Source organism: Lutra lutra, chromosome 8 (assembly GCF_902655055.1).
Source record: "Lutra lutra chromosome 8, mLutLut1.2, whole genome shotgun sequence".
Lineage (NCBI taxonomy): Eukaryota > Metazoa > Chordata > Mammalia > Carnivora > Mustelidae > Lutra > Lutra lutra.
In genome coordinates, this window is record NC_062285.1 from 134,242,150 (window position 1) to 134,270,119 (window position 27,970).

The 27,970-nt window shown below is 59.9% G+C and overlaps 1 protein-coding gene across 1 annotated transcript; it reads right to left on the reverse strand.

Annotated features, from left to right (window-relative positions):
• Positions 1 to 1,330: 1,330 nt before the first annotated feature.
• Positions 1,331 to 26,503, reverse strand: CARD10 (caspase recruitment domain family member 10). The gene is given in 22 exon segments (XM_047740550.1): positions 1,331 to 2,347; positions 2,527 to 2,639; positions 3,104 to 3,219; positions 3,327 to 3,485; positions 4,509 to 4,611; positions 5,849 to 5,866; positions 5,868 to 5,919; positions 6,103 to 6,346; positions 6,797 to 6,908; positions 7,347 to 7,506; positions 12,530 to 12,653; positions 13,141 to 13,169; positions 14,043 to 14,158; positions 14,500 to 14,634; positions 15,812 to 16,003; positions 17,048 to 17,173; positions 17,757 to 17,912; positions 18,976 to 19,173; positions 22,927 to 23,252; positions 24,876 to 25,013; positions 25,856 to 26,107; positions 26,282 to 26,503. Coding segments are annotated over 22 exon segments (3,243 nt in total). The 5' UTR covers positions 26,421 to 26,503; the 3' UTR covers positions 1,331 to 2,112.
• Between the last annotated feature and the right edge of the window lie 1,467 nt (positions 26,504 to 27,970).

Consider the following 27,970-nt stretch of genomic DNA (forward strand, 5'->3'; position numbering starts at 1 on the left):
TGGATTGCACTGGGCCTTCCATGCTCCAAGCCTGTACTAGGTCTGCGGAGGGAGAGGAAAGAAGAACCAACCCTTTTGAATCATCTTCCTGTGGGCCAACCCCATGCCAAGCCCACTCGTGGCCCATCCTCTCAGAATGGCATATCCGAGAGCTGATCCTAGGATTCATGCCACACGGACCAGGGTTCAAATACTGACTGGGCTACTTACTAGCTGTGTGGCTTTGGGCAAGTTACTTTACCTTTCTGAATTTTAATTTCACCATATGACAAATAGAGACAAACTTAAGACGTGGTGAGGATTAAGGGGTTGAGGGCTTCCCAGTAAAAGCATACCTACCATGGGACCAGACAAAGGCAGCTTCCTCACTGATGTCCCACAATGTTACCCAGACTCATATGTCCATAGACCAAGCACTGCTCCAAGCACACAGTGAGAAAGTGGGGAGGTTCATTTACCCAAATGGGCATTACCTGGTCTCCACACCCAGGGGGCCCACGGCCACCTTCAGAGATCCACCATCCTGCCACAAGGCAGCCCATGGCATGGCTAAGAAGTCCCAAGGTCTGGCAGAATCAAGCAGGCTTCATGGAGATGGTATCTGAGCCAGACCTCAAAAGACACTAAGATATAGGCAGCCCCCACCCCTGAACTTGGACTTCCCAGCCTCATCTCCTACCACTCCCCAGGGGGCCAAATTCAACCCATTTTCTGTCTCTGAGGCTTCACTCTGGGGATTCCCTCCACCTAGTAACCCACTCTCCCAAAACCTGCACAGGCTGACCCAAGTTCATCACTGTGACTGAGGGCAGTAGAGGATGACGAGGACAGCACTTAGGCACATTGGCCCAATAAATACTTCTTGAAGGAATCCCAGACCCTGAGCTGAAGCAGCAGCCCCGTAGTAATCCTGTCTGCACTGTCCTCTCGCTGGCAGAACAGTCTTAGGACCTGACTATGCACAGATGGTTTGCTCTGGGTCTCCTGGACTTGGTAACCGGGCGCTTTAAGCCAAGACCATACCCTGCTAGCCTCAGTGTTCCCTCTCCATGGGACGCTCCTTTGATGATCAGACACAGGCAGAGCTGAGCGTGGAGGTGGCCCATCTGTGGGGCCCTTTTTCGGTCATTCGGGGGCAGGTAAGGTGATGCCAGCAGATGGCGGGCGGCTCTGGGATGAGCCAGGAACGAAATCTGACCCTTCCCATGGGTAATCAGGGGGATGGGGGAGCCTGAGAGGTGGTATCAGCCTGATCTGGGGGTGGGGACAAGTCGGGGGAGTGGAGAGGGGACCCTGCAACAGGGAGGCAGGCAAGCAAAAAGGCACCAGCTTCTATAACAAACTGTTTAATGTTCCATAATGTGCAGATTCTGAGTGAAAAGGGCCCGTTAAAAATCTACGGGCCATACATTCTGGTGACGGAGCAGCCACCTTCTCCCTGCTGTCCCTCTGAGAGGCAGGTCACCGCAAAGAGATGGCGCTGTAAGATGGTCCTCGGCGTGCTCCCGGGAACACACGACTGTTAGTGCCCAAGGTCACGGGCCGGGGTCTGACATTTACACAGGAGAGAACCACAGATACACAGGAGACGAGAAGACATGAGGGGCACGGTGGGCCAGGGAGGCCACGGTGCCCACGTGTGGAGGTATACATAAGGAATGTGAGTGGGGTCGGGGGGGGCAGGGGCTCGTGGGACGGGCTTGGGGTTCCTCGGACAGAAGGGAACGAGAACCCAGAAGACCTCAGGTGCCTGCCATGAGAACCTGGGTGTGTAAACCAGTGCACAGGAGTGAGAGCTCAGATGCTCCTGGGGAGGAAGAAGGACAAGGACACAGACGTGCACGTGAGACCCGCGAGTGGCATCACGGAGACACGGGGGGCGCACAGAAGGCCCAGAGCAGCACATACAGGGGCGATGGGAGCTCTACCCCAACGGCTCCTGGAAATTCGCTCCGGATCGGGGAGAGCCCAGAGCCAGGGGCCCAATGTCTGGGAGTCCAAGGGTCTAGTTAGGCTCAGGATGGGGAGGACCCAGCTCCACTGCAGACTCCTGAGGCCCCGTCGGGGGCTTCGCAGGCATGTGAGGAAGCCGCAGGCATCGGAAGGGGCCCCTCAGGCCTCGCTGCTGCTGCCCCCACCGCCGCCGCTGCCGCGCTCCACCCACACGAGCCGGGCCTGCTCCTGCAGGATGCGGCCGCGCACCACTTTGGCCAGCTCCTCGGAGTGTCCCCATGCGTGCGCCGGCACCTGCACCCAGGAGCAGGGCAGCCCCCACAGCACCTGCTCCGAGCGATGGCACTGCCGCAGCAGCTCCGAGTCCCGGCAGCCAGGCCGGCCCAGCAGACCCCTGCCGAGAGAGCGGGTGGGCCGTGGTCAGAGCTGGGGACAAGGACGGCCGGGGACGCAGAGACACACCAGGGTGTGGAGAGCCAGAGAGAAGATGGACAGAGGCAAGGAGACACAGAGAGACACAGACATCCAAAGAGGAGGAAAAGGCTGGTCCTACCCACCCCCAGCCTTCCTTACCTGACTTCCCGGACATTCTTCTCTGTCACCTCCACGTGGATGACAATGGGGTAGATCTCGTTCTGGACCAGCTCCCGCACGCCCCGTGCGCCTAGCTCCAGCAGGCAGTGCTTCTTCTCCGGAGACCAAGGCTATATTTTACTCCAGCCCAGAGACTTGAACCTCCCTGCCCCCACTGGGCCCCTGGGGCACAGCCCTCCATGGGGGCCCCCGTCCCCCTCCAGAAGGGCCTTGGCAATAAGGAAAGACCCACAAGGGAAGGCGAGAGGCCTGGAGAAGTCAGTCTCACTCCTGCTCCGGACCTCACCCTTGCCAGCAGTGGGATGGAGTGAACCCCACCACCACCCCCATGCCTGGCAGCCCCTGGCCAGCCCCCCAGGTAGCGGTGAATCTGAGACATGACAGACAGGGGAGATGGACCAGCCAAACACCTCGAGGCTGACCCATGTGTGACCAGCCCAGCCGTCCTGTTCACAGGTAAGGCAACAGGCCCAAGGAAGGGCAGGGAGCAGCACAGGCCTGTGCTCAGACTCTAGCCCCCCAGCCCAGAGAGGCAGCCCCCCACCCCAGCACCTACCTTCCCGACAGACTCCTGGATGGCACGGAGCCTGCTGCCCAGCCCGAGGGTGGCAGGCTGGGCTTTGGGGGCTCCAGGCGCTGCGGCCGAGCACTGCTCCTCCCCAGAGAGGCTTTCTGCAGAGCAGCAAGAGGCAGGGAGGAGGGGCCAGTGGGCCGGGCTGCCCTGGGGTGCTGCCCAGCCCTGCCCTGCCCTCCCCACTCCTGCCCGGGCACAGGCTCACCTGCCGGGCACACTTGGAAGTCCAGCCGGGAGCTGGGCAGGTCGAGCAGGTCACGGATGAGCCGGGACGCCAGGCACTCAGGCAGCAGCACCACGGGCCGCAGGGCGGATACCAGCAGCGGCCGCACCAGGCTATAGGGTCTGAGGCTTCGCTCAGGCTCTGCAGTGGGGTGGGGTATGGAAGAGACGAGGCTGCCCACAGGGTCCCCAGCTCCTCCTTCCGAGGGTGGCCAGACCCCCCCGTGCGCAAAACCCCATCACCTCTTCTCTCCCTTCCTGAGTCCTGCTGCTGCTCCTCGTACGTGTGTGCGCACGTGTACACACACACACACACACACACACACACACACACTGCCCACACATACTTCAGTGTGCCGGTGATTTCCCACAACCCTCAGGAAGAAGGCCACATCCTCCACACGGGTGACCCAGCCTTGCCAGCGCCCAGACAAGGGGCGAGTCCCACGCCCCAACACCTGGACCAGCTGCCTCCAATCACAGAGCCTCCGCATGACTTTGCAGCTGCCCCCCCGCACCCACAAGGCAGTATGCCCCGAGGGGAGGTGCCACGGTGTCCCCTCATCCAAACACGATTCCCAACAGAGCTGGTGTTTGGTATATGCTTGCTGTACTCAATGGCCTGCACACACACCACATGCAGTCATACCTCAGTGCCTTTGCATGGCTGTGCCTTGTGCCTGGAACAAACTCCCCTTCATCCCTGAAAACCCCACCTCAGACCATCTCCCTTCCAGAGAGTCTTCCCCAACCACCATCCTCTTGCCCATTTGGGCTCCCCCAAGCCCTTCTCCCTGATCTGACCCGAGACCTCCCCTACTGCCTCCAGAAACCCACTCTGGGGTCTTCGTGGCGCCCCAGCATACACCTGTGAGAGGCACAGTTCTGCCCGCTCCGCCTGACAAGAGCACACTGCTGTGCTCGCGTGTGCCCCAAAAGTCGCACAGACCCACGATCCCACGTGCACACATATGCCCCCTTCAATCAGCTCCCTCCACCCTGGTGGCCCACCTCCCCCCTGCCCCCGCCCCGCACAGGAAGCCTCTCAGGCCCCTGGACACCCTGCTCCCCATGGAAAGCCCCACAGCAGGCTCTCTCAGGCCAAAAGGACCACCCGGGGCCCGGGCCCCCCAGACAGACACTCTTACAAGCCGCACGTGCTCACCTGAGCAGGGCTCCGGCAGAAGCGGCTCTGGAGAATCCCCTGACGAGCTTCCCCCATGTTTGGGCTTCACCAGCCGGAGCTGGTCCAGGGCTCGCTTCTTCAGCTGGGGAGGGGGCAGAGGAAGAGGAGCCCCTGAGAGCCAGCTCTGTCCCACCCTCAGGGAGGAGAAGAGGGACGGGGCCCCGGGGCCAGGCTGCCCCTGCTGTCCAGGCTCTGCAGAAGAGCTTGGGTCAGCAGGAGAGCCCCCCCGCCAGGCTGTCTCCCCGCCCAGTGCAGAGTGCCCCACCACCGCCCCAGCAGGTCAGGGCCACCGTCCCTGTGGGGTCAGGGAAGCAAGCTTGTCAGAGGCGCCTGAGGTCCACCCCCCACTTTACAGATGGGGAAACCAAGGCCCGGCGACCCAAGGAAACTAATGTCACATAAGAGACAAACTTTGGGACTCTTTCAACGGATGAGCAATGTGACCACGTGTAAGGAGAAAAAGATCGTCAATAATGACAGCACCAGGGGCATCTGGGTGGCTCAGTGGGTTAAAGCCTCTGCCTTTGGCTCAGGTCATGATCCCCAGGGTCCTGGGATCGAGCTCCTGTCAGGCTCTCTGCTCAGTGGGGAGCCTGCTTCTCCCCTCTGCCTGCCTCTCTGCCTACTTGTGATCTCTCTCTGTCAAATAAATAATAAAATCTTAAAAAGCACTAATAATAACGATGACAGCACCAATCACACCAACAGCCACCAGGGGTCTGGTGGCTACCACGTGACAAACACTGAGGCCCAGATGTCAAGAGCTCACTGAAGCCCGCGAAGCAGGCAACATACCCCGTGCCGTCACAGATGAGGGAAACAGCCTCAAGGGTAGGTCAGGTGCTTGGTCCAAGGTGGGGGGGTGGTAAGTGGCAGAGCTGGGACTCGAGCCCGGGCAGCCTGGCTCCAGAGCCCAAGTTCTCATCCCTGCGAGCCCCATGGCCTCGAGTTATTTTTACTTCTCCGAGCCTCACTCTGCCCCTACGGATGCCGGGAGGCTCACCCAGCCTGGCCCTTATCCGGGGACCGGGAAAAGGGGTGTGACCGCTGCTCCGTCAAGTGCTCCCGGTGCCCAGGCCGGCCACCCACTACCTCCCTTCATCCCCCCCAGCGCCCCTGGTCAGTGAGCCCCGCCATTGCTCCGTCTGCCTGGAACTCAGCAGACTGCCAGCCACGTCCAGGGGCAGGAGAGAGGTGGGGGCCTCCCTCTCCTCCTCCCCACAGGGCTGCCGGAAAATGGAGCCTGGCCTCACCCTTTGGGACCCCATCCCTGGCAGCCCCTCACCCCAGGCCCTTGCCAGGCTGCCCAGCACCGCTACGTTACTTCGGGACCCTCGGGTGGCGGCTGGAGAATAGGCCCTTCTCCTGAACTTCTAGGAGCTGCTGGGCTCTGTGGGGGAAAACAGGGGGCACGTGTAATGCATTTGTAGACAGAAAGAGAGCCCCTCCCCTCCAGCCCCCTCATCCTGTCCCGGAGGAATGCCAGGGGTTTGCAGGGAGAGGGGAAAAAAGTCTCCCAGCCAGCTCCTGGCACCCTGCGGGACCTGTCCCCAGACTCCCGGTTCCGCGTCACCTCTGGTAATTGGGCACAGTGCCCCGGTCGAGGTCCCGCAGCGTCAGGGGGTCGACCCGGGTGCAGAACCACTCTGGCCGCCGCTTGTACGCCGGGTCCACCAAACGCAGGATCTCCTGGGCTTTCACAGATAGGGCATGAGGGTCCGCTCGCTCGGGCAGGGAGAGGTTGGCTCGAATATAGAAGGGCTCGGTGCTCAGCCCCTTTGTCCAGGCATCCAGGGCCTCGTGGAAGGACTGACAGGCTGAACGTGGGCAGCAAGGAGAGCAACAGGATAAAGTCAGGCAGCAGCCTCAGGTCACAGACACACCCCTTCCAAGGCCTGAGCTTCCAAAACCCTACTCTTCCTCTTTCTAAAGTCAGAGTCTGAGGCCAGAAAGGACAGGAGTCTGCACAAGGTCTCCACCAAGCCCACTAGGAACAGAGCCAGGACTTGAACCCAGGTCTCTGGACTCCTGTCGGGTGCTCCTTTCATGGTAAGCTCCTTGATGAGGATGAGACGGTCAACCAGCGAGCAGGACAGCAGTTCGGGAGGGGAAAAGCATTGCCAAGAGTCAAGCAGCACTCTCATTCTCTTTCTCTCTCTCGTGTCTTGGTTGTCCCACCTACACAATGGGCTGGACAAGCCCTCTCTTGGGCTCCCTCCTTCTAGAACCTGGAGTCCCCAGTTCCTCCCTGCCCAGGCCAGACTTACCCTTGAAGTCCATCAGGAAGGGGAGCGTGGACACCTGGTTCCAGGGCAAGGTTCTCTGCGGGACCTCACCTTCCAGGCTTGTGCCCTCCAGGCCAGCAGCCTCAGCCCTTGGCTGAGAGAAAACCCAGGCAGGGAAAGAAGTGAGCTTCCCAGGGCAACACAGCTCTGGGGCTGGAGGAAGACTGGGGTGGGGACGACATGTCCCATAATTCTGATGCTCCCATCTGCCAGGATGCCTATCCAATCAGATCCGTCTCCCATCAACGGGACTCCCCACCCAGGCTGGCACATCCCGTCTCTCCCGTATTCAAGGGTGGACATCCGTCCAGGTGTTGTCAGTCTGCCCCACCTCCCAGCCCCTGCCTGATCAGATTTAATTTTCTGCTGGTTGAGGTAAGACAACCAGCAGTGCCATCTCTGAGCCTCCCACTGCTTTGGTCAACCGCCCCCCCCAGAAACTCCGCCCAGTGACCCGGATTCACCAATCAGAGAGCTCCAAGCCCAGCTAATGTGTTGGCTCTCAGCCCAACTCAGAGGGGCCGGATCTCACCTCTCTGGACTCCACCCTGGCGGACCCTGGTCCAGAGAGCACCCTCCGCACGACCGCCCCAGACCAGCTGTCCCCAAGGAACGATAGGCCATCTGGGCCCTTGTCATGGGACTCAGGCCCCCCTGGAGGACTCCGGCAAGACACCCGGATGGCCAGAGACCTGGGAAGAGAAAAGGGAGAGGGGAATTCAAGTTCAGTCAGTATTTCCGCTCAGTTCAATGTTCTTGGGAGAACCATCACAGCTATCCCCAAAATGTGACATGACTCCCACCCAGGGGCCGCTGCAACTGCCGGGTGGCTGGAATGCCCTTCCCCCTCTTCTCTGCCTCTGCTCTGCCTGCAAAAGCTCAGCTCCGAAGCAACCTCTCCCTCCCAGACCCTGCACATGGTGAGGCAGAGCTCTTCCTGCAGGACCGAACCACAAGCTCGGCACCTGTCGGGGAAAACCCCCTCGGAACCAGCCTGCTAGCTGGCTCGGCTCCAGCTCCCTAGCACCAAACCCAGTGTCTGGCACATGGCAGACGACAAATAAAAGTTTGTTAAGCTCACAGTTGAGGGAGGAACGTCACCGTGAGAATACAACACAGACCAAAGATGGTTACAGCTGGCTGTGGGAGCACAGAGGAGAGCTTCCCGGAGGAAAAGGCCTCAGGGCTACACGGTGATGGAGAAGAGAGGTGCTTCGGGAATAGACAGAGAGGAGGTGGTGTTCCAGGCCAAAGGGCTGGCAGGGGCAGAGGTGTAGAGGACAGAATACAGGATGTGGGGAAGGATTCAGTAACAACAGTAACGACAGCGGCAGCAAACGCTGAGTTCTCCCCATGTGCCAGACGCCACGCTAAGCTCCTTGTCCTAATTAGCTAATTTAACATCATGGGAAACAGCTCCCAGAAAAGGCTGGCTGGAGCCAGCCTGCGGAGGGCACAGAATGAAAGCGTCTGGCCTTCCCCTTGTGGGCAGTGGAAACTGCTGACAGTTAAGACAAAGAGTCACCCAGATCCCCATCGTAGCGGCGCTCTTCCTGTCCCTGGATAGAACTGGCTGGGCCCAGTGACCGGCTCAGAGACAACTGCCTGGAATTCCCTTCTGTGAGCATCCCCCCCCCCACCCCCCAGGCCAGAGCATCAGGGAAGAGGAGAGGCGGGAATGTGCCCGGCCTACCCACCCGCCCCTGCACCTGCCGTGCACGCAGCCACACTGCCCCCTGCTGCCAGCACGCGGTGAGCAAGGCTGCAAGGACTTTAACCCCATCAGCACGTGCGCAGAGTGGAGAACTTGGATGAGTGGGGAATGACGTTCAGAGTCTTTCTCGGCTTCCACCCCCTCAAGTCAAAACAAAGAGCCAACCCCGAGGGGCTGCAGCTGGACATGGGGGCCAGAGACATCCACGCTGCCTTCACGGGCCCCTCGGCCCCAGGACTGTCCTGGCTGCTGTCAGTGTGGCCCAGCCAGATGGGAGGTCCAGGCTGGGCCTGGCTAGGCTGCCCCACGGCTGGAGACACACGGTCCCGCTGACGCCCAGCATTAACTGGGCCCCGGATTTGGACGAGTGAGCTGGCTGCTTGATTCTGTCACCACAGCCACAGAGCGGGGACAGTGACGGCACCGCCTCCCACCACAGGGGTGGCAGTCAAACTAATATAGAGATGCAGGGAGAGTGTAAACCAGAGGGCTCCAGGGAACACCCAGCTGCAGGCCCAGCCCCCCTGAGGGTTGTGAAACTCACAAGTTCACGGCCAGGGCCATTTCTGATCGGGATGGCATAGAAACCGGGTGTGCGTGCGTGCGTGGAGTAAATCCAGCCATTGTCTCGCGATTCTTTTCGGGATTGTGTATTGGGTATCTGTCGCTGTGGGGTGCCGTCAGGGGAGTCTGAGGGAAGGGGCAGCAGCAGGGATTCTGGGGCCAGGCGGCCTGGGCACTTAGCCTCTGGTCCTCAGCAGCCCCAGCGGCATCCAGGACCTCACAGTGGGGCTCAGCGACTCAAACGCGGAGCGCTCAGAACATGGCCCAGAACACTGAGAGCCCAGTAAGACGTGGACAGCTACTGTCTTCAGGCGTGGCCCCCACTTTCCCCACCTGTTCCAGACCCACAGACAACCAAGCATCACAGCTTCCCCAGTGGAGAGCCCACCCAGCAGCCTGCACCCAGCCCTTCTGGGTCCCACCTGCTTGCCCCACCCCCCACCCCCCCCCCCCACCCCCACCCCCCCCCCCCCCACCCCCCGCAATCCCTCGCGGAAATCCCAGGTTTTCACGCTCTTCCCACCAACCCGGCTCTGGCACCACCTCCTTCAGAACACCCTTGCCCAACTCCCTGAGGGACTAAGTGACTTCGCTGGGGAGAGGGGGAGAATCCACCAGGGAGGTCCCTGTGGCCAGGTCCAAACTGGGTCCCTCTCAGCACCAGGCCTCAGCAGACAAGTACATGGGGACAGGGGATGGGGCTGCCTCCTCCAGCCACTGGATTCCTGGGTCTCTAGCAACACAAAACAGACTGACCCCCACCTGCCTGTGAGTGGTGGGGAAGGATGGGGGCCCCATCTCCCAGTCCATTCCCCCAAGGTCCAGTCAGGAGTCGGGTCACAGAGGGAAACTGAGCAAGTGCTTCGCTCTGTCCACTCTGAGCAGTGATGGGCAGAGCAGCCTGGAAGAGTGCTCCCCTGCCCCATGCACTATGGGAAGTCCTCCAGGTAGTGCACATGACCGCTCTGCTCCAGGCCAGGGACCTATGACCCTCAGACTCAAGCCTGTCACATAAATGACCTCATTTAATCCTCCCTATAGGGGCACCTGGGTGGCTCCGTGGGTTAAAGCCTCTGCCTTCAGCTCAGGTCATGATCCCAGGGTCCTGGAATGGAGCCCCGCATTGGGCTCTCTGCTCATCAGGGAGCCTGCCCCACCACCCCATCTCTCTGCCTAATTGTGATCTCTGTCTGTCAATAAATAAATAAAATCATTAAAAAGAAAATCCTCCCGATAGCTCCATGGGAACCATCTGTGAGCCCTCATGTTAGAGAAGAGGGAAACTGAGGCACGGGGCAGTTATAACTTGACAAGGGTGGCCCGGCCTGCGGGTGGTGGACTAGACCAATAGCATGGGCTGGGGCAGGGGCAGACAGTGCCAGAGCTTCGGTGTCCATGTGAGCAGTGGGCCTGCCAGCGAGCACCACCCTGACACTCACCCAGCGACCCTCGCCCAGCACCCCACTTACACTCTCTGGCTCTTTCTTGCTATCTCCCCGCCTCCCCGCCTGTCCACCCAGCCTTCACGCTGCAACCCCTGCCCTGCCCTGAGGCCCTAAGAGCCCAGAAGGGCAGGGAGACCCGGAGGTTGCAGAGGCCCAGCACACAGTGAACACAGAACACGACCATGAGCTGAAAGCAGCTTAGCCAGAAGGGAGGTGCGACGGAATCCCTAATTCCACCGCCTAGTGGCCTTGGGACAAATTCCTGACTCTCCCTGGGCCTCCATGTTGTCATTTGTATAATGGCCCTAAATGCCCCGGCCCTGCAGGGTTCCTGTGGGGACCGAGCAGCACTGTTCCAAACACTCTCATGGGGACCCTGGGGCCCTACGACAACCCACTTTACAGAGCTGGAAACTGAGGCCGTTATCCCTCTGCAGCCGGTGACAGAGCCTCAGTATCTGCTCTTCCCACCATGCTCTGTGCGGTACACCAGCCCTGGACGCACACACACGTGAGCAGCACCCTGCCCACCGGTCTGGGCTCCCCCCTCCCGCCCCACCCATCTATCCACATCTTTCTCTCTCAGTCCCCGATCCCAGCCCCGCTCTGATCTGTGCTCTGGTCCCCCCCAGAACTGCAGAGGTGGCCCCTGGGATCCTGGGCCCCCGGCAGGGCTGGGCCAGAACCTCCTGCCCCCGGTGCCCCCTGGACAGCAGCCAGGACCCCTGCTGCAGGCCAAGCTGCAGGAAGGGAGGCAGGCAGGAAGGGAGGCACCTCCACCCCTTCCCCCAGAAGCATGTCCTGCGAAGAGAGAAACAATGTAGTACTGGGCCTGCTGCGGGAGGACCAGAGTGGGGGCAGGGGCCTGGACAAGGGCCTGGCCCAGCTGCTTCAGGCTCCTGATCCTGCTCTGGCCCGATTCCTTGCGCGGCCAGCATTCCCACAGTCTAGCTCTGACATTCGGTGCCGCCCCAGACCCAAATCTGGTCAGGTCACTGTGGACCTTGGCCCCGGCGCTTCCCAGCTGTGGGACCTCAGGCAAGCACCTTAACCTCTCTGAGTCTCAGTTTGCTCCTCTATAAAACAGGGATAATCATAACAACACCCACCTCCCTGAACGGAGAGGACGCCGCGGCAGCCGGCAGTAACAGCCGAACCTTCGCCACGGTTTCCTGGAGCGCGCGAGCCAAAGTCCACACTTTCCCGCCTGACTCACACCACCAGCCTGACTCACAGAGCCCGTCCCTGCCCCTCCCCTTCGGGCTCCCATCACAGCCAAGCGCAGGGCCCTCCTCCCTGGACAGCCTCTGGCCTCTGTTCTCCAGCCACCCTCCCTACCTGAGTCCAAGGCCACATTCTCGGTGCGGCCTCTTCTATCACTCACCCTCCTGAGACCCACCAGCGAGCCTGACTCGGGAGGTCACCCTTCACCCGACACCGACAAAGCACTTGGCCCTCCATGCATGCCGAACCCATCTGTTTTGTGACTCCCATCGCGGGTTGCGGCCAGCCCAGGGGCAGGGCTCCCAAGGTGGCCCACCCACAGAGCGACACTCTGCTGGGAGCTCAGAGCCAGGGGAATGAGTAACAGTTAACCATTTTCTGAGCACCTACTACCACGCCTGGCAAAGCAGGGTGCTCTCCCGACATGGGTTCTAGACCCCCAAACACCCACATGCAGAAGAGATCACTGACCACCTCCGGAAGAGGCAACAGGGGCCCCGAGAGAGAAGTGACCAATCCAGGTCACCCAAAGGATGAGAGGCAGGGACAAGATGTGAATCCCAGGTCTCTGTGAAAAGCCTGAATATTCTACAGCTATGGGAGACTAAGGCTTAGCTGCTGCTCCCTCCCACCCCCCACTGTCACCCTGCTGCAGGAGCCTGACCCTCCCACCACCACCACCCCACCCCACACTAAACCCCCGCCACCCCATCCATACTCCCACCCCCCACCCCCAGCCCAGCTCCACCACCCAGGCAGCCACAATACCTGTTGATGAGATCAAGGCCACAGCCTCTGGCCAGGGGGCCGTCTGGCTTCCCCAAAGGCCACACGCTGTCGGAGGATGAGGACGAGGAGAGGCCAGGAGACCAGGGCTTAAGCGTCACACTCCCTGGTTGGGGAGGGGGGTGGGAGTGAGGTTCTGGGGTGCCAAGCCAAGAAACCCCTGTTTCTTGGGGATCAAGCCGGGGATCATGAGAAGGGGGTGAGCCCCTTGAGCCTGGGGACTGCCCAGGACCTTGGCAGGTTTGAGGCCCCAGAAGCTTACTGGACCCGTGCAGCTCAGGGCTGGGCCCGGGCTGGCCAGGTTGACCCTTTGGTTCCCTGGGAGAGGACGGAGGGCGGGCTGGAACTGAGGAACCTGCGTACAGCACAGCCAGGCATGGGAGAGAGGAGCGGGCCTGCGCTCTGGGGGAGCAGTGCGTGGCCCAACTCCCCAGGGTCCTCCCGAGTACAGCCTCCCTGCCTGGCCTGGGCACAGTGGGGCCTTAGGAAGGGGGGCCAAGGGCAGAGCTGGCAGTGCAGGCCTCAGGTGGGCAGGAAAGCCACCGTCTTCCCCTAAGATGAGCCCTCCCCACGGAGTCCCCGAGAGTCATTACCTGTGATGTCAGACATGCTGCTGAAGGACCTGGTGGGGGGGGAGAGGAGGGAACTGAGGCACAGGGGGCACTCTGCCCCACTCCCTCCTCCATGCACCCCAGCCCCGGAGGGGTCCTGTACCCCCTGCAGCTACAGCCCAGGCAAGTCCCAAGCACAGGGCAGTTGTGCCAACCAGCCCCCCTAAACTCACAGGGCAAGAAGCTAACGTCATGACCTCCGTCTGCCCCACGTCCTTCCCCTAGAATGCCCCCTGGCCTGGTCTGGAATGCCACCCCCTCCTGGAAGCCTCCCCTGACCTCTCACCCCCTCGCCTCACCCCTACTCTCTGCCTTTGTCATTCATGACTCCCAGCTGCCTCGTCACACACCCTATCAGTCAGGCCCATGTCGATCACAGCCCCCCACGCCCAGCATCCGTGAGGGAACAAATCAAGGGCAACTTACCCGGAAAAAGCTGTGACGGGGGACATATGACCATCCCCTGCCCTTGGTCTTGCCACCAGCATAGCCTGACTTTTCTGGACCCCGTTTGCGCTCACATCTGAACATGGGGCCTGGTTCTCCTGCCTGAGGCCCCTGACTCCTTGGAACATTCTCCTCGTGCCCTAGTCCTGAACCACCTAGGCTTCCCCCAGGGTTTAGAATCATGGAGGCTTGCCCTCCAGTGGCTCTCTTGCCACAGTGCTCGGCAGGGGCCTTTTGGCCTCGTCTTAGCCCCGGACCTGGGTCACAGCTGTGACTCCTGAGACCTAAGTCCCCAGCACCCCAAACGCTGAAGAGCAGTCAGGAGAGGCTCGGGCCCAGCCCTGACACTGGCGCTAGGGATTCTGGGGGATGGCTGTTCTGAGAAAAAGCAGCAGCACCTCCCTGAGCCTCGACTGATTTCTCCCCAACCTGTTTACCTCTTTGGGGGCGCAGGGTCCTCCTCACGCTGCCGGCGGAGGATGGAGCCAGCGCTTGGGGGGAAGGGCAGGATGGAAAGCCGGTTGATCTCCTTCTCGCTGTCGGTGGCCTCCTCCTGCCAAGGGCCACAACAGGGTCTGGGTCACCTCCACGCCGCCTCCCATGCCTCCACGCGCCTACTTTGTGCCCATTCCATAGGTGACAAGTGGGGCCCAGGGCGGGGGGTGTGGGCTCTGCCAGAGTACGCGGGGGGTCCCAAGTCTCCCGGCACCCGGGCCCAGCCCCGAGCTGGCTCTGGACAAGCTTAAATAAGACACTTGTCCTTCAGGGGCCTCCACGTCCTCACATGTGAAATGGGACTGCTGGCAAACTGGACAGCACTCCCCATGTTAGTAATTACACGACGTGAACACTCTTAGCGTCCGCGTCCACGTGCAGGGAGGGCAGTTGTCTTACCGAGGTGTGGGGCTCAGATCCCCCCATGACAGCCACCTCCCCGGCTGCTTCCGGGCCTCCCAGCAGCGGGGGGAGATCGCTGAGGCTCCAGGTGCTGCTGAGGTTGGAGCACAGGGAATGGGAGGAGGCACAAGCCTGAGAGAGGAAGCGGGGAGAGGAGGTGAGCAGGGCGGGTCAGCCACAGTCATTTACCGTATGCCGGGAACAGGGACACAGCAGAGAATGAGACAGCTGGATCCCTGCCCTCGTGGGAGCTCACAGACAGACTGTAAACAAGCAGGCTGATTAAGGAAGTAACCCCGAACTGCCAAGAGAGCAGGGAAAGAAGGTGCCCAGGGTGAGGAAGGCATTCAAAGGGCCCACCCTACCTGGAGGCAACGAAATGCCTCCAGGGAAAGTGTGGTTTGAACTGAGGACTCAAGGGTAAGTAGGTGTTAAGCTAATAAAGTTGAGGAGGATTGTCCAGGCAGAGGGAATGGTACGCACAAAGGCCCTGGGGCAGGACTGTGACACCATCCAGGAATGAAGAGATGTGACCCAGAGAACAAGGGTAGAGGAGGAAGGGGCCCACGTTTCAGGTCTCTAGGGTCTGATAAGGGGCTCTGTTTTTCCCGAAGCAAAAAAGCCACTGAGAATTTTAAGTGAGAAGGGACAGATTTATGCTTCCTTTGTTCTATTCCTCCAGGCTCCATGCATTAAACACAAGGCCAAGGGAACATCAAGCAAACCCAAGACAGGAAATGGCAGAGCTCCCGACAAAGGTCCGAGCGAGGACTAGTATCTGGCTGAAAGGGTACTGGCTGGCTGTGTGACCTTGGGCAAGCCCTCACACCCTCTGGGCCCCATACAATGAGGGGCTTGGCCTAGCTGGTCTCTGAAGGGCTTTCAGGCCCTCATGAAGCTGTACTTCTCCAAGTGTACACAGAAACAAACTCCACTATTCCTAGCGCCCTGAGAGCAACCCCAGAGACTCAGAGACACACATGCCCCTTTCCCACTCCCTGATGTACCAACCCACACCCACCCCCGCAGAAAGCTCCACCAGACCTGCATATTCTCCGTCCTGCCCAAGAGCTCCCTCCCAGACCAGCAAGTTCTTGACCCAGACGGCTAGGGCCCCAGGCAGAGGGCCCCAGCCAGGAACCCAGATATTTCCTCCCAAGCTCAGCCAAGGGTTCCCACTGGGTCCTGTGGAGGCCCACCCCCAGGGCTGAGGTCTCCCATCAGGTCCCGCATGTTCCCAACCTGGCCAAGAGCTCCGGCCAGGACCCCAGCTTTCCTACCAGTACCCCCATAGCCTGACCCCGCTCACCTTGAGGCAGGGGCCGCCCTGGACTCGCTGCAGCTGTGCCTCCAGCAGGGCCTTGGCACCCTCCAGGCTGGTGAGCGTGGTCAGCAGCTCGTCCCGCTCAGCCTCCAGGCCCCGCACCTGCTTGCGGTACTGGTCCTTCTCGATGAGGCTCTGGGAGTACTGCAGCTGGATCCGGTCACGGCTCTGGATGGCCTAGGGAGAGCAGGCAGGGAGAGTGAAGGGGCCACACTCGCCCAAGGGGAGGGCGGCGGGGGGTGGGGGACAAGACCAGCCGCTGACATATAGTAAGCCCGGGGCTAAAGATCAGCTTGCTTAACCTTCGCACGGACTTTCCAAGGTGGACGTTGTCTTTATTCTCATTTTCCAGACCAGCCCACCCAGCAGGGACAGAACTAGGGTTCAAACTAGGCGGTGGAGGGGCCAAGTCTGGGCTCTTACTGTCTCCCAAGGGCAACTTCAGCGTCTTGGAGGAAAGCCACCACGTGCCCCGGGCTTTGCTCACAACATCTGGGATAGTGGATGAGCTGGGATTCAAACCCAGCACCCCGCACACAAAGCACTTGTCGCCACCATGAAGACTGGGGTCCCTGGGAGCTGGACCACGGCCTATCCTGCCCCCCAGTGCCTCAGAGGGAGTGGGGGCGCCAGAGGGGTGCAGGGTCCTAGGCCCACTCCAGACCGCGGGGCGGGGCGGGGGCGTCTGCACTTTCACCACACCCACCGGGGCCCAGGCTCGTTCCAATGCAGACTTCAACTCCTCTAGTGGGATTCAAATTGGTGCAAGGACAAAACCTGCCCTGTGCCCTGCCCTACGTGGGGAGCCCTCCACAAGGAAGAAGGGGGGCCAGGAGGAGAGAGCTCGCCCTGTGGCCTCAGGAGATGAAGGCCATGGGATCCAGGGCCCAGGATTTTCTAGGGAATTCCTTCCCTGGCAAATATTTCCAACGCCTCCCCATGTGGGCCTAGTCTTTGACACAAACGGAACAAGGGGTCGAAAACGACGAGTGCGGGACCAGCTCTCCTGAACAGGGAGCTCTGGTGAGGCAGGTGTGTTCAGAGGGCAGGGCTGATGGCTCTTGAGGGCTTATGGGCGAGAGTCTGTGCTTCTGCGGGCCTCCGTGCCCCCCACCCAGACCAGTCGGAGCACCGGGAAAGTCTCCAGCTTCAACCCCAGCCCCACTTCTCTGCATCCCCCCGCCCCCCGTCCCGCCTACGAGAACCAGCGGCCGGCCCCACCTGGTCCCGCTCCTTCTCGAGCTCCTCCAGCTGGGCCAGGACCGTGGCCATGCGGTGCTTGTACAGGTCGCAGTCCTTCTGCAGCGCGCGGTGCTTCAGCCGCAGGTCCTCCATCTCCTGCAGGTACTGTAGGGTGGGGCGGGGTGGGGCAGGCCCGGTCAGACCATGGGGCGGAGACCAGCCCGAGCTTACCAGCAGGTGCCCAGCGGGTCCAGGGAGAGAGATCAGAGCCTCAAGCACAAGGGCCCACCTCCCCTGTTGGGTGGCCTGGGCCACAGACTGACTTCCTCTCCCTGGGCCCCAGTGGTCTACCCTGTCAAACGGGGAGAATCCCAACAATGACGTCCCCCCCCCACGCAACCCTGGCCACATCCCATCTAAACAGGGATCTGCCTCTGCCGCGTGCAGTAACGGACTCGGGATTATGCACACAGAGGTCTGTGGGTCTCCCCTGCTGGAATTTGCCCTCTACAGGGCCAGAAACCTTTGTTTTGTTGGCGGCTGTTCTCAACATGTGAGAACAAACGAATGCACATTTCTTAGCCCAGCTGCCTGGCACACAGCGGATGCTCAGAGAAGGTGGGCCGCAGCCCAGTGCTGAGGTCCAGCCCCCTCCCCTCCCCGGGAGCCAGGCTGTGGGCAAGGAGAACCAAGGGGACAAGGCCGAGACAAGGCAGGGTGGTGGGGGAGGGCGCGAGGGCAACACTACCTTGTCCCGAAGCTCCTCGGCCCACTGCAGCTCCCCCTGGACGGCATCCAGCTTCTGGCACAGCTCCTGCCTGCTGTCCTGAGCCTCCCGCCAGTCATGCTCCAGGATGTCCAGGAGGATACGCTCTGAGCCCGGGGCCCCCAGCCTGCTCGCTTCCTGAGGATCACAGTTCAGAGGCCGCCTCAGCCTCTCAAGCAGGGCCCACCATGACTGGGGCAGGAGAGAGGGGGACACACAGCCCTCCGCCCTCAGCCCCGTCCCACTCGCTCTGCCACCTTGGCCAAGCGCCTTGACCTCTCTGGACCTCCACTTCCCCCGTCTGCAGAATGGGTGCGGCCCAAAGCCCTGCACACCCTCCAGGGAACATCTGGGATGGAAATGAAGTAAGTGTATGAGGGCATGCTTACACAAGTTGGCCCGGATTTTAATCCTGAACAAGAACCAGGCCCGTTCACTCTTGCTCTAGCCCCCACCCACGGCCCAGCAGATGGGCCCTATTTTCAAAGTCTGTCCCCAGCCCACTGACAAGGGGTCTTCACAGGGGCTGAGCCTGGCCCAGGCAGGTAGACATGGGCCCGAGATACAGCCCCCAGACCCACACCCCAGCCGGGCACCCCAACCTTTTTTTTTTTTTTTTAACATTTTATTTATTTATTTGACAGAGAGAGATCACAAGTAGGCAGAGAGGCAGGCAGAGAGAGAGGAGGAAGCAGGCTCTCCACGGAGCAGAAAGCCTGATGCGGGGCTTGATCCCAGGACCCTGGGATCATGACCGGAGCCAAAGACAGAGACTTTAACCCACTGAGCCACCCAGGCACCCCCCGGGCACCCCAACCTTGAAAGACAAGAGAGGCCCGGCTCCCATCCCCCACACTGCCACTGACCCACCACTGACCTGCCATAGGACACCAAGCAAGTCCCAGCGTCACCCAAACCTCTGGAGTCTGAACCTTCCCAGGAACACAGACTCTACCAATCTGAGGAAAGCTGCGGGCCAGTCCCCAGAAAAATGCTCACACACGAAATCAGGTGCACCGTTTCGGGATGTTCAGACACTTCCCGGGGCCACCCCCAGGCCCCAGAGCAAACACCCAGGGAGAGCCGAGCGCTAAGGACCCTCCGCTCAGGGCTTAAGACAAGACACCCGCCAGGATTCCATCTCCCGCTCTGGAATCCTCACCCTCCGGGCCCCGTGGTCCGACCCTCCCGCCCCTCGCACCTGCTGTAGGCCTTCCTGAAGCTCCCGCAGGGACGCGGCCAGCCGCTGGTTCTCGGCGCGCAGCTCGGACACCAGGTCCACACCGTCTGGCTCCTTGTCCTTCTCCTTGTCCTCAGCCCCAGGGGGCGGCCCCCTGGCCCTCCGCAGCAGGGCGCACTCCTCCTCCAGCCGGCTCACCTGGAGCTTCAGCTGATCCACCTGCGGCCCAACAGTCGGGTCAGCCCCAGGAGGGACACCCAGGGAAGGCCACCAGCAAGGCCACGGGGAGAGAGCGCGCCCTCTCAGCTCCCACTGCCATCCGGGTTCCCTGAGCAGGAGGAGCCCTCCCTGGACTGGTCTATGGAGAAGGGACAGGCTGGGCAATAACCACGCTTCAAGGACTCGGGGGCAGGTGTAGCGACCCCCCCCCAACAGGCTCTCCTGTCCCACAGCTCCAACAAGAGCACAGGTGATCCAGCCCCAGGGCCCCATGCGACAGAGGAGCCGGGCTACACCAGGCACAGGGAGAGCTGGGGTCTGGGCCTAGCTCTGCCTCTACTTCAGCATGACCTTGGGCAAGTCATAGCCCCCCTCTGTGCCTCAGTCTCCTCACCCATTAGGTGGGCCCCCCCTTCCATGCCCCTGCTCCACACGCTAGCTCCTGAAGTCACTACAAAAATTCGACAACAGGGCGCCTGGGTGGCTCAGTGGGTTAAGCCGCTGCCTTCGGCTCAGGTCATGATCTCAGGGTCCTGGGATCGAGTCCCACATCGGGCTCTCTGCTCAGCAAGAAGCCTGCTTCCCTCTCTCTCTCTGCCTGCCTCTCCGTCTACTTGTGATCTCTCTCTGTCAAATAAATAAATAAAATCTTTAAAAAAAAAAAAAATTCGACAACACGGTCCACAGGTAGAGGCCTTCGAACGGTCAGAGGCTGGCTTTCGGACTGCCAGGGATGGGATGGTGGCTATCTTCACAGTCTTTGCTAAAACCCCAGAACCCCAACCTATCAGCAGCTGAGTGGGCACAGTCGGAAGCCGCCCAAGAGGATGGGTGGGCAGCCGCACAGTGGCCTGACCGACGGCGACACACAGGCCTGGCCTGCTGCTGGGTGAGGAGAGCACTCGGCCAGAGCTACTTCCCATGTGGGGTCTGAGGTGGCTGGGCAATGACAAGGGCAGCAGTAGGTAGCAGGCCACAAAATGAAGTCACTGTTGGGATAAGGACGCAATGACCTCTGGCGCTTGGCACAGGCGCACCTACGTCTGGTGTCCTAGGAGGGCCCTGCGCTCTCCGGGAAACAGCGGGTAGCCCCGCACCCCTCAGAGCCAGGCATGGCCGCATACACGCACACACACACACATACATGCACGCACACACACACACACACACACGCATGTGGGTCTGGATGCTGGGTCAGGCAGCTCCACTCCTCCTCCACAAAGGACTCAGAAAGAAATTCATGACTCTCACATTCCTTTCCCCTCACAAAACATGCTTTGTGAACTGCCAGAGAAAGACAGCGGCTAGTTACAAGAGCAAGTGTAGTCACACCCTCTCCAGCGAATCACAACCACACACCACGGCCAGCAGGCGCCCCCGATGAGCTCAGAGGACAGGCCCCTTGGGAGTCTCCCCCCGCCCCCCGCCCAAACACCAGGAAACATGGACACGTTTAATCCTGGCGTACACACTCACTGAGCACAAAATTACAGCGTTCGGGCCTGGAGTTTATGTTGCTCAGAAATAAGAGCTCATTAAATTTGCACCTTATAAAACACGGTATTAAATCACAGCCACCACACACCTGCCCGTGGGGCCAAGACAGGCGCTGTTGGCTGTTCTGTTCATTTCCACCTGTGACACCTCTCTCAACTTCGTGGCAGGAAAGCTCCAGAAAGTTAAGGCAAATTTACGCAGGCTACCTTCAAAGAAAATCCTATCTACTGATCGAAGTTCATTCCTTGCCCTCTAGCCCCTAAAGTGGGGGAAAACAGTCACTAACTGCCCAGGGGCAGATGACCTCGCCCAAGGGGGGGGACATACAAACCAGCCCGCTGCTAATCCAAGAGACACACAGAGGCACCCCCAACACCTCTTCTTCATCCCCTTACCCCACCCCTGGAGACCCCAGACAGCTGTATACACACACACACACACACACACACACACACACACACATCTGCCACTTCCAGGGCCCCAACTCACAACTACACCCAAGCCAAAGACGAAATAAGTCATGCCCCTCCTGACACCCCAGGGCTGGTGGCCGCCCCCCGATCCGCTCTGAGTAGCAGACTCCTTTCTTCCAGGAAATCCTCACAGCAAACCCCCGCATCCATTCCAGGAAAAGCAGACACGGTGAAGAATGGAGGGGACCTTCAGCCACCCCCAGTGGCAGCTGACAGCAAAGTCAGAAATCCTTCACTCTTAGAACCCTGGGAAAGTGCTCCAACCAATCTCTCTGGGCCTGTTTCCTCAACCAGAATTGGGGGCGCTCCCAGGGTGCCCCCCAGCCCCAGCCTGGCCCGGTGGAGCTGCTGCAGAAGTCCGGGAGAGCTGGTGTCGGGCAGACACGGAGGACCGTGCGTGAGACGGGAGGCATGGCACCGCGGGTCTAGCAGCCTCTTCCGCAACCTCCCGCAAGGATGAGAAGGCAACTGAGGCACAGGGAAGGAAGCCTTGCCGGGACCACCCTTTGCTCAATCTGCCGCCAGTCTGCAGGCCCCAGGCAGCCCCATCGCATGCCAAACACAGAGCAGATGCTCAGAGGACAGCCTCACGGTCCCCTCACACCCTCGCATCGACCACCTACACGCATGCCAAGCAACTCTTCAACGAGTGGCCTCAATGCCCCGATCAGGATTCGCTCCTCCCCAAACATCAACCCTCAGCACACGCAGCCACAGGCTCTGGCACTTACAGCATCACGCATGTCACCCATCGTCCCGGGGAACCCGCTACACCCGCAGCACCCCAGCGACAGGGGGCTTCAAATCACGCCATCAGCATCCCCCTCACCCCCCCGCCGGTAGACCCCGTACCGTATTGCTGGAGAGAGCCATTGGCACTACTAAATCCTGGACTAGCATTCCCTTACTACACCCTTGGGACACCAGCTTTAGCCCCGTGCTGAGTCCCAGTAAAAGCGCCACAGAGGCAAGGCTCGGCTTCTCAGCCTAGACAAGGTGCAGGTGCATTTGCCGCCAGGAAGGAGCAGGTGAGGCGGCCCCTGGACAGCAGCAGGCAGAAGAGCGTCACCGGGCAGAGGCCAGCACGGATGCCAAGCCAGGCTGTGCCACTTCCCAGCTCCGGGACCTCGAGCCAGCGCCCCCGCAATCCCAGCCCTCGTGCCTATGTTTCAGAATGAAATCTGGTGCTTGGTACCTCAGCAGGATAGCACGACAGGCCGTGTATAACCTAGGGGGTGGCACACAGTCTCACTGAACCACAGCGGTGGACAACACTGGTCTGAGCTTAGCCAATGGCGCCAGGCCCTTGTGTGTCTTAAACTCTGGAAATTCCTGGAATCCGCACTAACCAAGGTTGCTGCTTCCCCTCGGTGCTTAGTGACATCTGGGGCTAGGTAATGTGTGGCTGCGGGGATTGTCCCGTCCACTACATGCTGCTCAGCAGCACCCCGGAGCCTCCACCCACGAGAGGTGTGATGACCTCGCTCTCGCTGTGATGACCGAACATGTCTCCAGACACTGCCAAATGTCGCCGGGGGTGGGCAAAGTCACCCTCCACTGAGAACCACCATCATAACCCAATAAAATCAGTGCTACCAACATCCCCATGTTACAGATGAGGAAACTGAGGCACAGGACGCAGAAGGGACCTGTGCCATGGTCCGAGGGCTGGGAGACAGTGGCTCTGGGACACAGGCCGGCTACCACAGGACGAGTCAGTTTTTGCAAAGGTGGTCCCTTCCCTCCTTCCCCACCCTACCCCGCTCCCCTCCCCGGGGCCTACCGCCAGCTGCAAGTCCCGGCTTCGCAGCACAGCGGAGTTCTTCTCCTCGCTGAGCTGTGCCAGGCGCATGGCGATCATGTAGTTCTCATCCTTGAGCCGCAGCAGCTCCAGGCTGCCTGCCTCCCAGTCCTCCCGCAGCCTCTGGCAGCGCTCCTGCGTCTGCTGCTGCTCCCGCAGCCGCTGCTCCAGTCCTGCCCGTTCCTCCTCCAGCACCCGGCCCCGAGCCTGCAATTGCTGCTCCCGCTGCAGCTGACTCTTACGAGCCTCCCGCAGCCGGCGCACCTCTGTCATCAGGAACTGGGTCAGGCCTTCCGGCCCCTCCTCATCTGCCAGGGACAGGGGAGAGAAACGTCAGGTCAAGCAGGTAAAATCCAGGGGGACAGGAGCCCACACAGAAAAACCCAGACTGTAAAAACACTAGGTGGAAATTTTGGAATGCACTTTTTTCATTCTGGAGTGGAGAAGGCCTTCCTAATCAAAGTACAAAATCTAGAACCTATAAGAAAAAAGATGGACAAACCCATATAAGAAAAATTTTAACTTCTGAATCATGTAGGAAAAAAAGTAACAAAAAGTTAAAAGATAAGCAGCAGAATAGGAGAAAGTGTAAGAAACCTAACAGATGACTCAGAGCCACAATATGTAAACAGGTCCTACAAATCAATAAGAGCTATAAGAGAAAAAAAAACAGACAAATCCATATAAAAATTTTGTAAACTTCTAAACAATGAAAGCTCTAACAAAAAAAGTTCAAATGTAAAAAGCAGAGCAGGAGAAAATATAACAAATATAACAAAGGATTTGGAGCCACGTACACAAAGAGCTCCTACAAATCTAAAAGAAAAGAAACCAACTAAACATATGGGCAAAAACTAATGAGCAAGTTCCAAAACAAAGTTGGTTAATAAACAAAGAAAAGGACACTACAACTCACCAACAATAATAATGATAATGATAATTATAGCAACAGTAGCTATGTACATTTGGCTTCCTTCTTTGTGCTAGGTAAATATAATAATTTACTTAACCTCATGACAAGAGCATAGGGTACTGTTATTACAACCACTTGAAAGACAAAAAAACTGAAGCCCAGGAAGGTCAAGTCATTTGCCCAAGGTTTACTCACTCGTAAGCCGTAAACTACATCTCTCAATGAAGTACAAATTTTAAATAAGGTATTTTTGACATAGGAAACTATAAAAAACATTTTTAAATGATCCCCAGGATTCACGAGGGTACAGCAAAATGGGCACTCATACCCTGTTGGTGGAATGAATGCTGATTTAACACTTCAAATACGTACAGTCTTTGAGAAATCTTACTTCCCAGAACCTCTCCTCCTAAGACACCCATTTGCACAAACATACACATGCAAAGATGTTCCCAGCATCACTGATAAATGTTACAAAATAAGAAACAACCTGGATTTCCATGAACAGAGGGTCCACTGAATGACTTACAGCCCATCACTAAGGAACATCTCCAATCATTTCAAATAAATGCACCAGATGTGCTAGAATTACTAAAATCAGTTTTCAGGAAAAGTGAAAAACGGAGCAACTCAAGTAGTCACACCTGTGAGTGTGTATGTCTGTGTGTGTGCAAATGCAAAGAAAAAAGAGACTCACCAAACTGTCACCAGCAGAACAGAGCTGAAGGAAGAAGTAAAGATCTTTTAAAGTCACCCGGAGTGTCTGAATTACTTACACAGGAAACTGTAAACCCTTGTAGGCCTGACACACGCGCGTCCGAAAACAATTTTAGGGGGAAAGGGCCATGTTAAGTGCGTAGGCTCTGAACTCAGACTAAATTGGGCAAACTGCATTCGGTCTCTCCATGCCTCTGTTTCCCCATCTGTTCAACAGGGATCATGGAAGCGCCTCCACGACAGGGCTGGGGTAAGGAACCTCTGCATGGTTGCCCGAGGCCAGCACCTACTGGGGACTCACCAAGGATCATGGAGCAGCGCTGGGCAGGCTCCTGGCCTGTGAGCAGCGTGAAGTGCTCGGGGTAGTAGAACTCCAGCGATTCCAGGAAGGCCTCATAACCCCTCTTGCCACGGCAGCGCAAGATGTCCATCAGGCGCCCTGGGGAGTGGCAGGGGGGTGCCCCAGGGTCAAGTTCAGGGCATCCCCCAGGACCTAGCTACTTCCTCCCCCTTTGCCACCCCATACTCCAGAGCCCACATTCCCCAGACTTTTTATTTGCCCAGATTTTTAAGCCAGTGACACACACAGGGCTTGTCTCAACACATCAGTGGGCAGCGCCTATCTGCCACAGCCAAGAAAGCCAGGACCCTCCTGCTAGGGCACTTGCCCTAGGAGCCCTAGGGCTCCCCAACCCCCAGCCTGCCCCCCCCAGACACACACAGAGATCTGGGGCCAGCAAATACTCCCTGCCTTTTCAGGGGCACACATCGAGCCCCCTCTACCCCAAACACAAAGAAAAATACTATTATTTCTCCCAGCGGTCAATGCCTGAAATTCCACCATTAGACCCTCATCCCTCTGCCAGCTAGCTCTAGTTCAAAGACACACCCTGTGGGAGAGGGCACCCTCACAAAGTCTGATGGCTCTGAGCACTTAAGGAAAAGAGGCTCTCCAAGGAAATGTGTGCCACACAGAGGGAGGGCAGAGAGGACCCAGGAGATCAAAGGGCTCAGGAAAGATGGCAGGAGGTCCCAGATCTAGCCGCCACCGGCAACCGCATCCACCTCCCGGCTCTAAAGTGGGCCCAGGAAGTGGGAGGAAAGTCCAAGAGAGATAAATCCCAGATGTCCGCGTGGGCACCACACACCCCCTGGATCATAACGGTGGTTCAGCGGGAGGCGGGATGGTGGGCACCAGAACCCCGGGCCTCGAGCGCCAAGGCTCCGTGCGCGGCGCTCAGCCCCGGGAAGGCCCGACCCCGCGCGCCCCCCGAGGCTCACCGGTGCGGTTGACACGGCACGGGAAACGGTAGGTGCTCAGCACCTCCTCCTCGTCCTGCTCGTCGATGACCCGGCACTGGCGCAGATAGGGCGTCAGCTTGGCCGGGTTGAGGGCGCGAGTCAGCCGGTGCCGGACGCCTTCGATCCGCTCCCACAGAGCGTCCTCCTCCGCCTCGGACCCGGAGCCGGCCCCAGCCTCCTCCTCGGCCTCCCCAGCCTCGGCCCCGCCTGGCATGGCCGCGTCCTCGGGCTCTGCGGGCCAGAGGCGCGCGCGGGGTCAGGCGGGTCGCCCAGGGGCGGGGTGGGCCGGCCGATCCCCTCCTCCGGACGGCGCCCGCGGGACCGGCCGCCCGTCGTCGCCGGAGCCCCTGCCCCGCGCCTCACCCTCCTCGCCGGGCCCTCGCGCCCCGCGCCCCCGGGACTCACCCCGCACGCTGCAGCCGCCGCGGGCTCCCGGGTCCGCGCTCGGGCGGCGGCTCCGCCGGCGCAGGGGGGCGGTGTCCGCGGCGCCCCGGGCTCCGCCTCCGTCCCCGCGACCGCGGGGGCTGCCCGGGCCCCCCCACATCGCCGCCCCGGCCCGGGCCGAGCGTCCGGCCCCGCCAGCCACCCGCACGTCCGCCCGCACGCCCTGCCTCTCGGCCCTCCGGCCGCGCGCCTCCCCCCCGCTTCCTGTTTCCCGCCGGCGCTCCCGGCCCCGGCCCCCGCGGGGTCCAGGCGGCCCGCCCACACCTGCGCGGCCTCCGGGCGGGGCGGGGGCGGGCCACGCACGCTCTCCGCGGCCCGCGCCGGGACTCACCTCCCCCACCAACCCCGCCGCCACCCGGCACCCGGGGTCGGCGGCCCCCAGCGCCGCAGTCTGCACGGCGGCCGCACCGGCCCGCGTCCCGCCCGCACGCAGCGCACCAAGCACGCGCGTCCCTCCGGCACTCGGCGTCATCACACGGAGCTCCCACGGCCCGGGGGTCCCGCCCGACGACGCAGACAGCGCAGCGGCTATGTGCAGAGCCACACACCCAATTTCGGTCCTATCTGCTCCGTGATCTGACCAGGAAGCGTGGGGCAAGGGCTCCGGTGCTTACGGAACCCCAGAGGCCGCCCACGTCTAAAGCACGTCCATAGCCCCGCTGGGTTGTGGGGCCACTGGCGCCCTAGGTGTGGGAGCACCGCCCGGGAGCACTCGATCGTGATCCCAGCCACGCCTCTGACCTGCTCCTGATCTGGGCGACTGGGCAAGTGCTTGTCCTCTTGGGTCTCGGTGTCCCCAAATAGACTCCCAACTCTGTCAACCCCCTCAAGTTTCAGGGCAGCCTCTGGGTGGGCAACAAAGGACAGAGGTCACGGCCACCGCCTCAGAGATGGGAGTCTGAATTGTAAGGCCACCACTACTAACTCCCACCTTACATAAAGTCTCATTGAAGAACATGGGGCCAGGGAACCCATGCTTCGCAAAGGGGTTCCTCCAGAGGAGGAGCTGAATCCAGAAATGCTTGGGAGTAGTTCTGTGGTCAAAGTTAAGTTTGAGAAACGCTGCGTCCATACTCTCCCCTCTTCCCCCTTGGGAAACTCATGGTCACTTACCATGATAAAGTCTATACCCATATCTACTGGCACAGGCGATACTTATCTCTCTGCGCATTAGAAATTGCCAATGGTGTCTGCTAGGAGGGGGGATCAGGCGGGGCCAAATCCTAGCCCTGCCCCTCCAGTGAGGTCATCAGGCTGGGCGGGCCTGAGAGTGGAGACAATAAACCCGTTAAATGACTTCACGTAAAGTGCTTGTCACTGAGTTGGCCTCAATGACAACAATAGCAAGCAGTTTTGAGCGCTTATTATGTATGTGACATATTATGTACAATCGTTTTCCAGAATATAAAGCTCCTTAAATCAACAAACCCATCTGTTAGGGTTCGTGGGGCTTCTCCTATTAGCCCCATTTTCCAGATGAGGAAATAGCTAAAACACGCGGAGCCACATGGGCGATATTGTTGGTGCGTGCTAAGCCTGGAGGGGTGGGGGTCTGCCCTGCCCTATATGAGCCCCCTGCCACCTACCAGCGCGGTTGCCTTCCCAGTCTCTTGGAGCAGCGCTCTTCGGTGCCCAGGACCAGCCACCTTA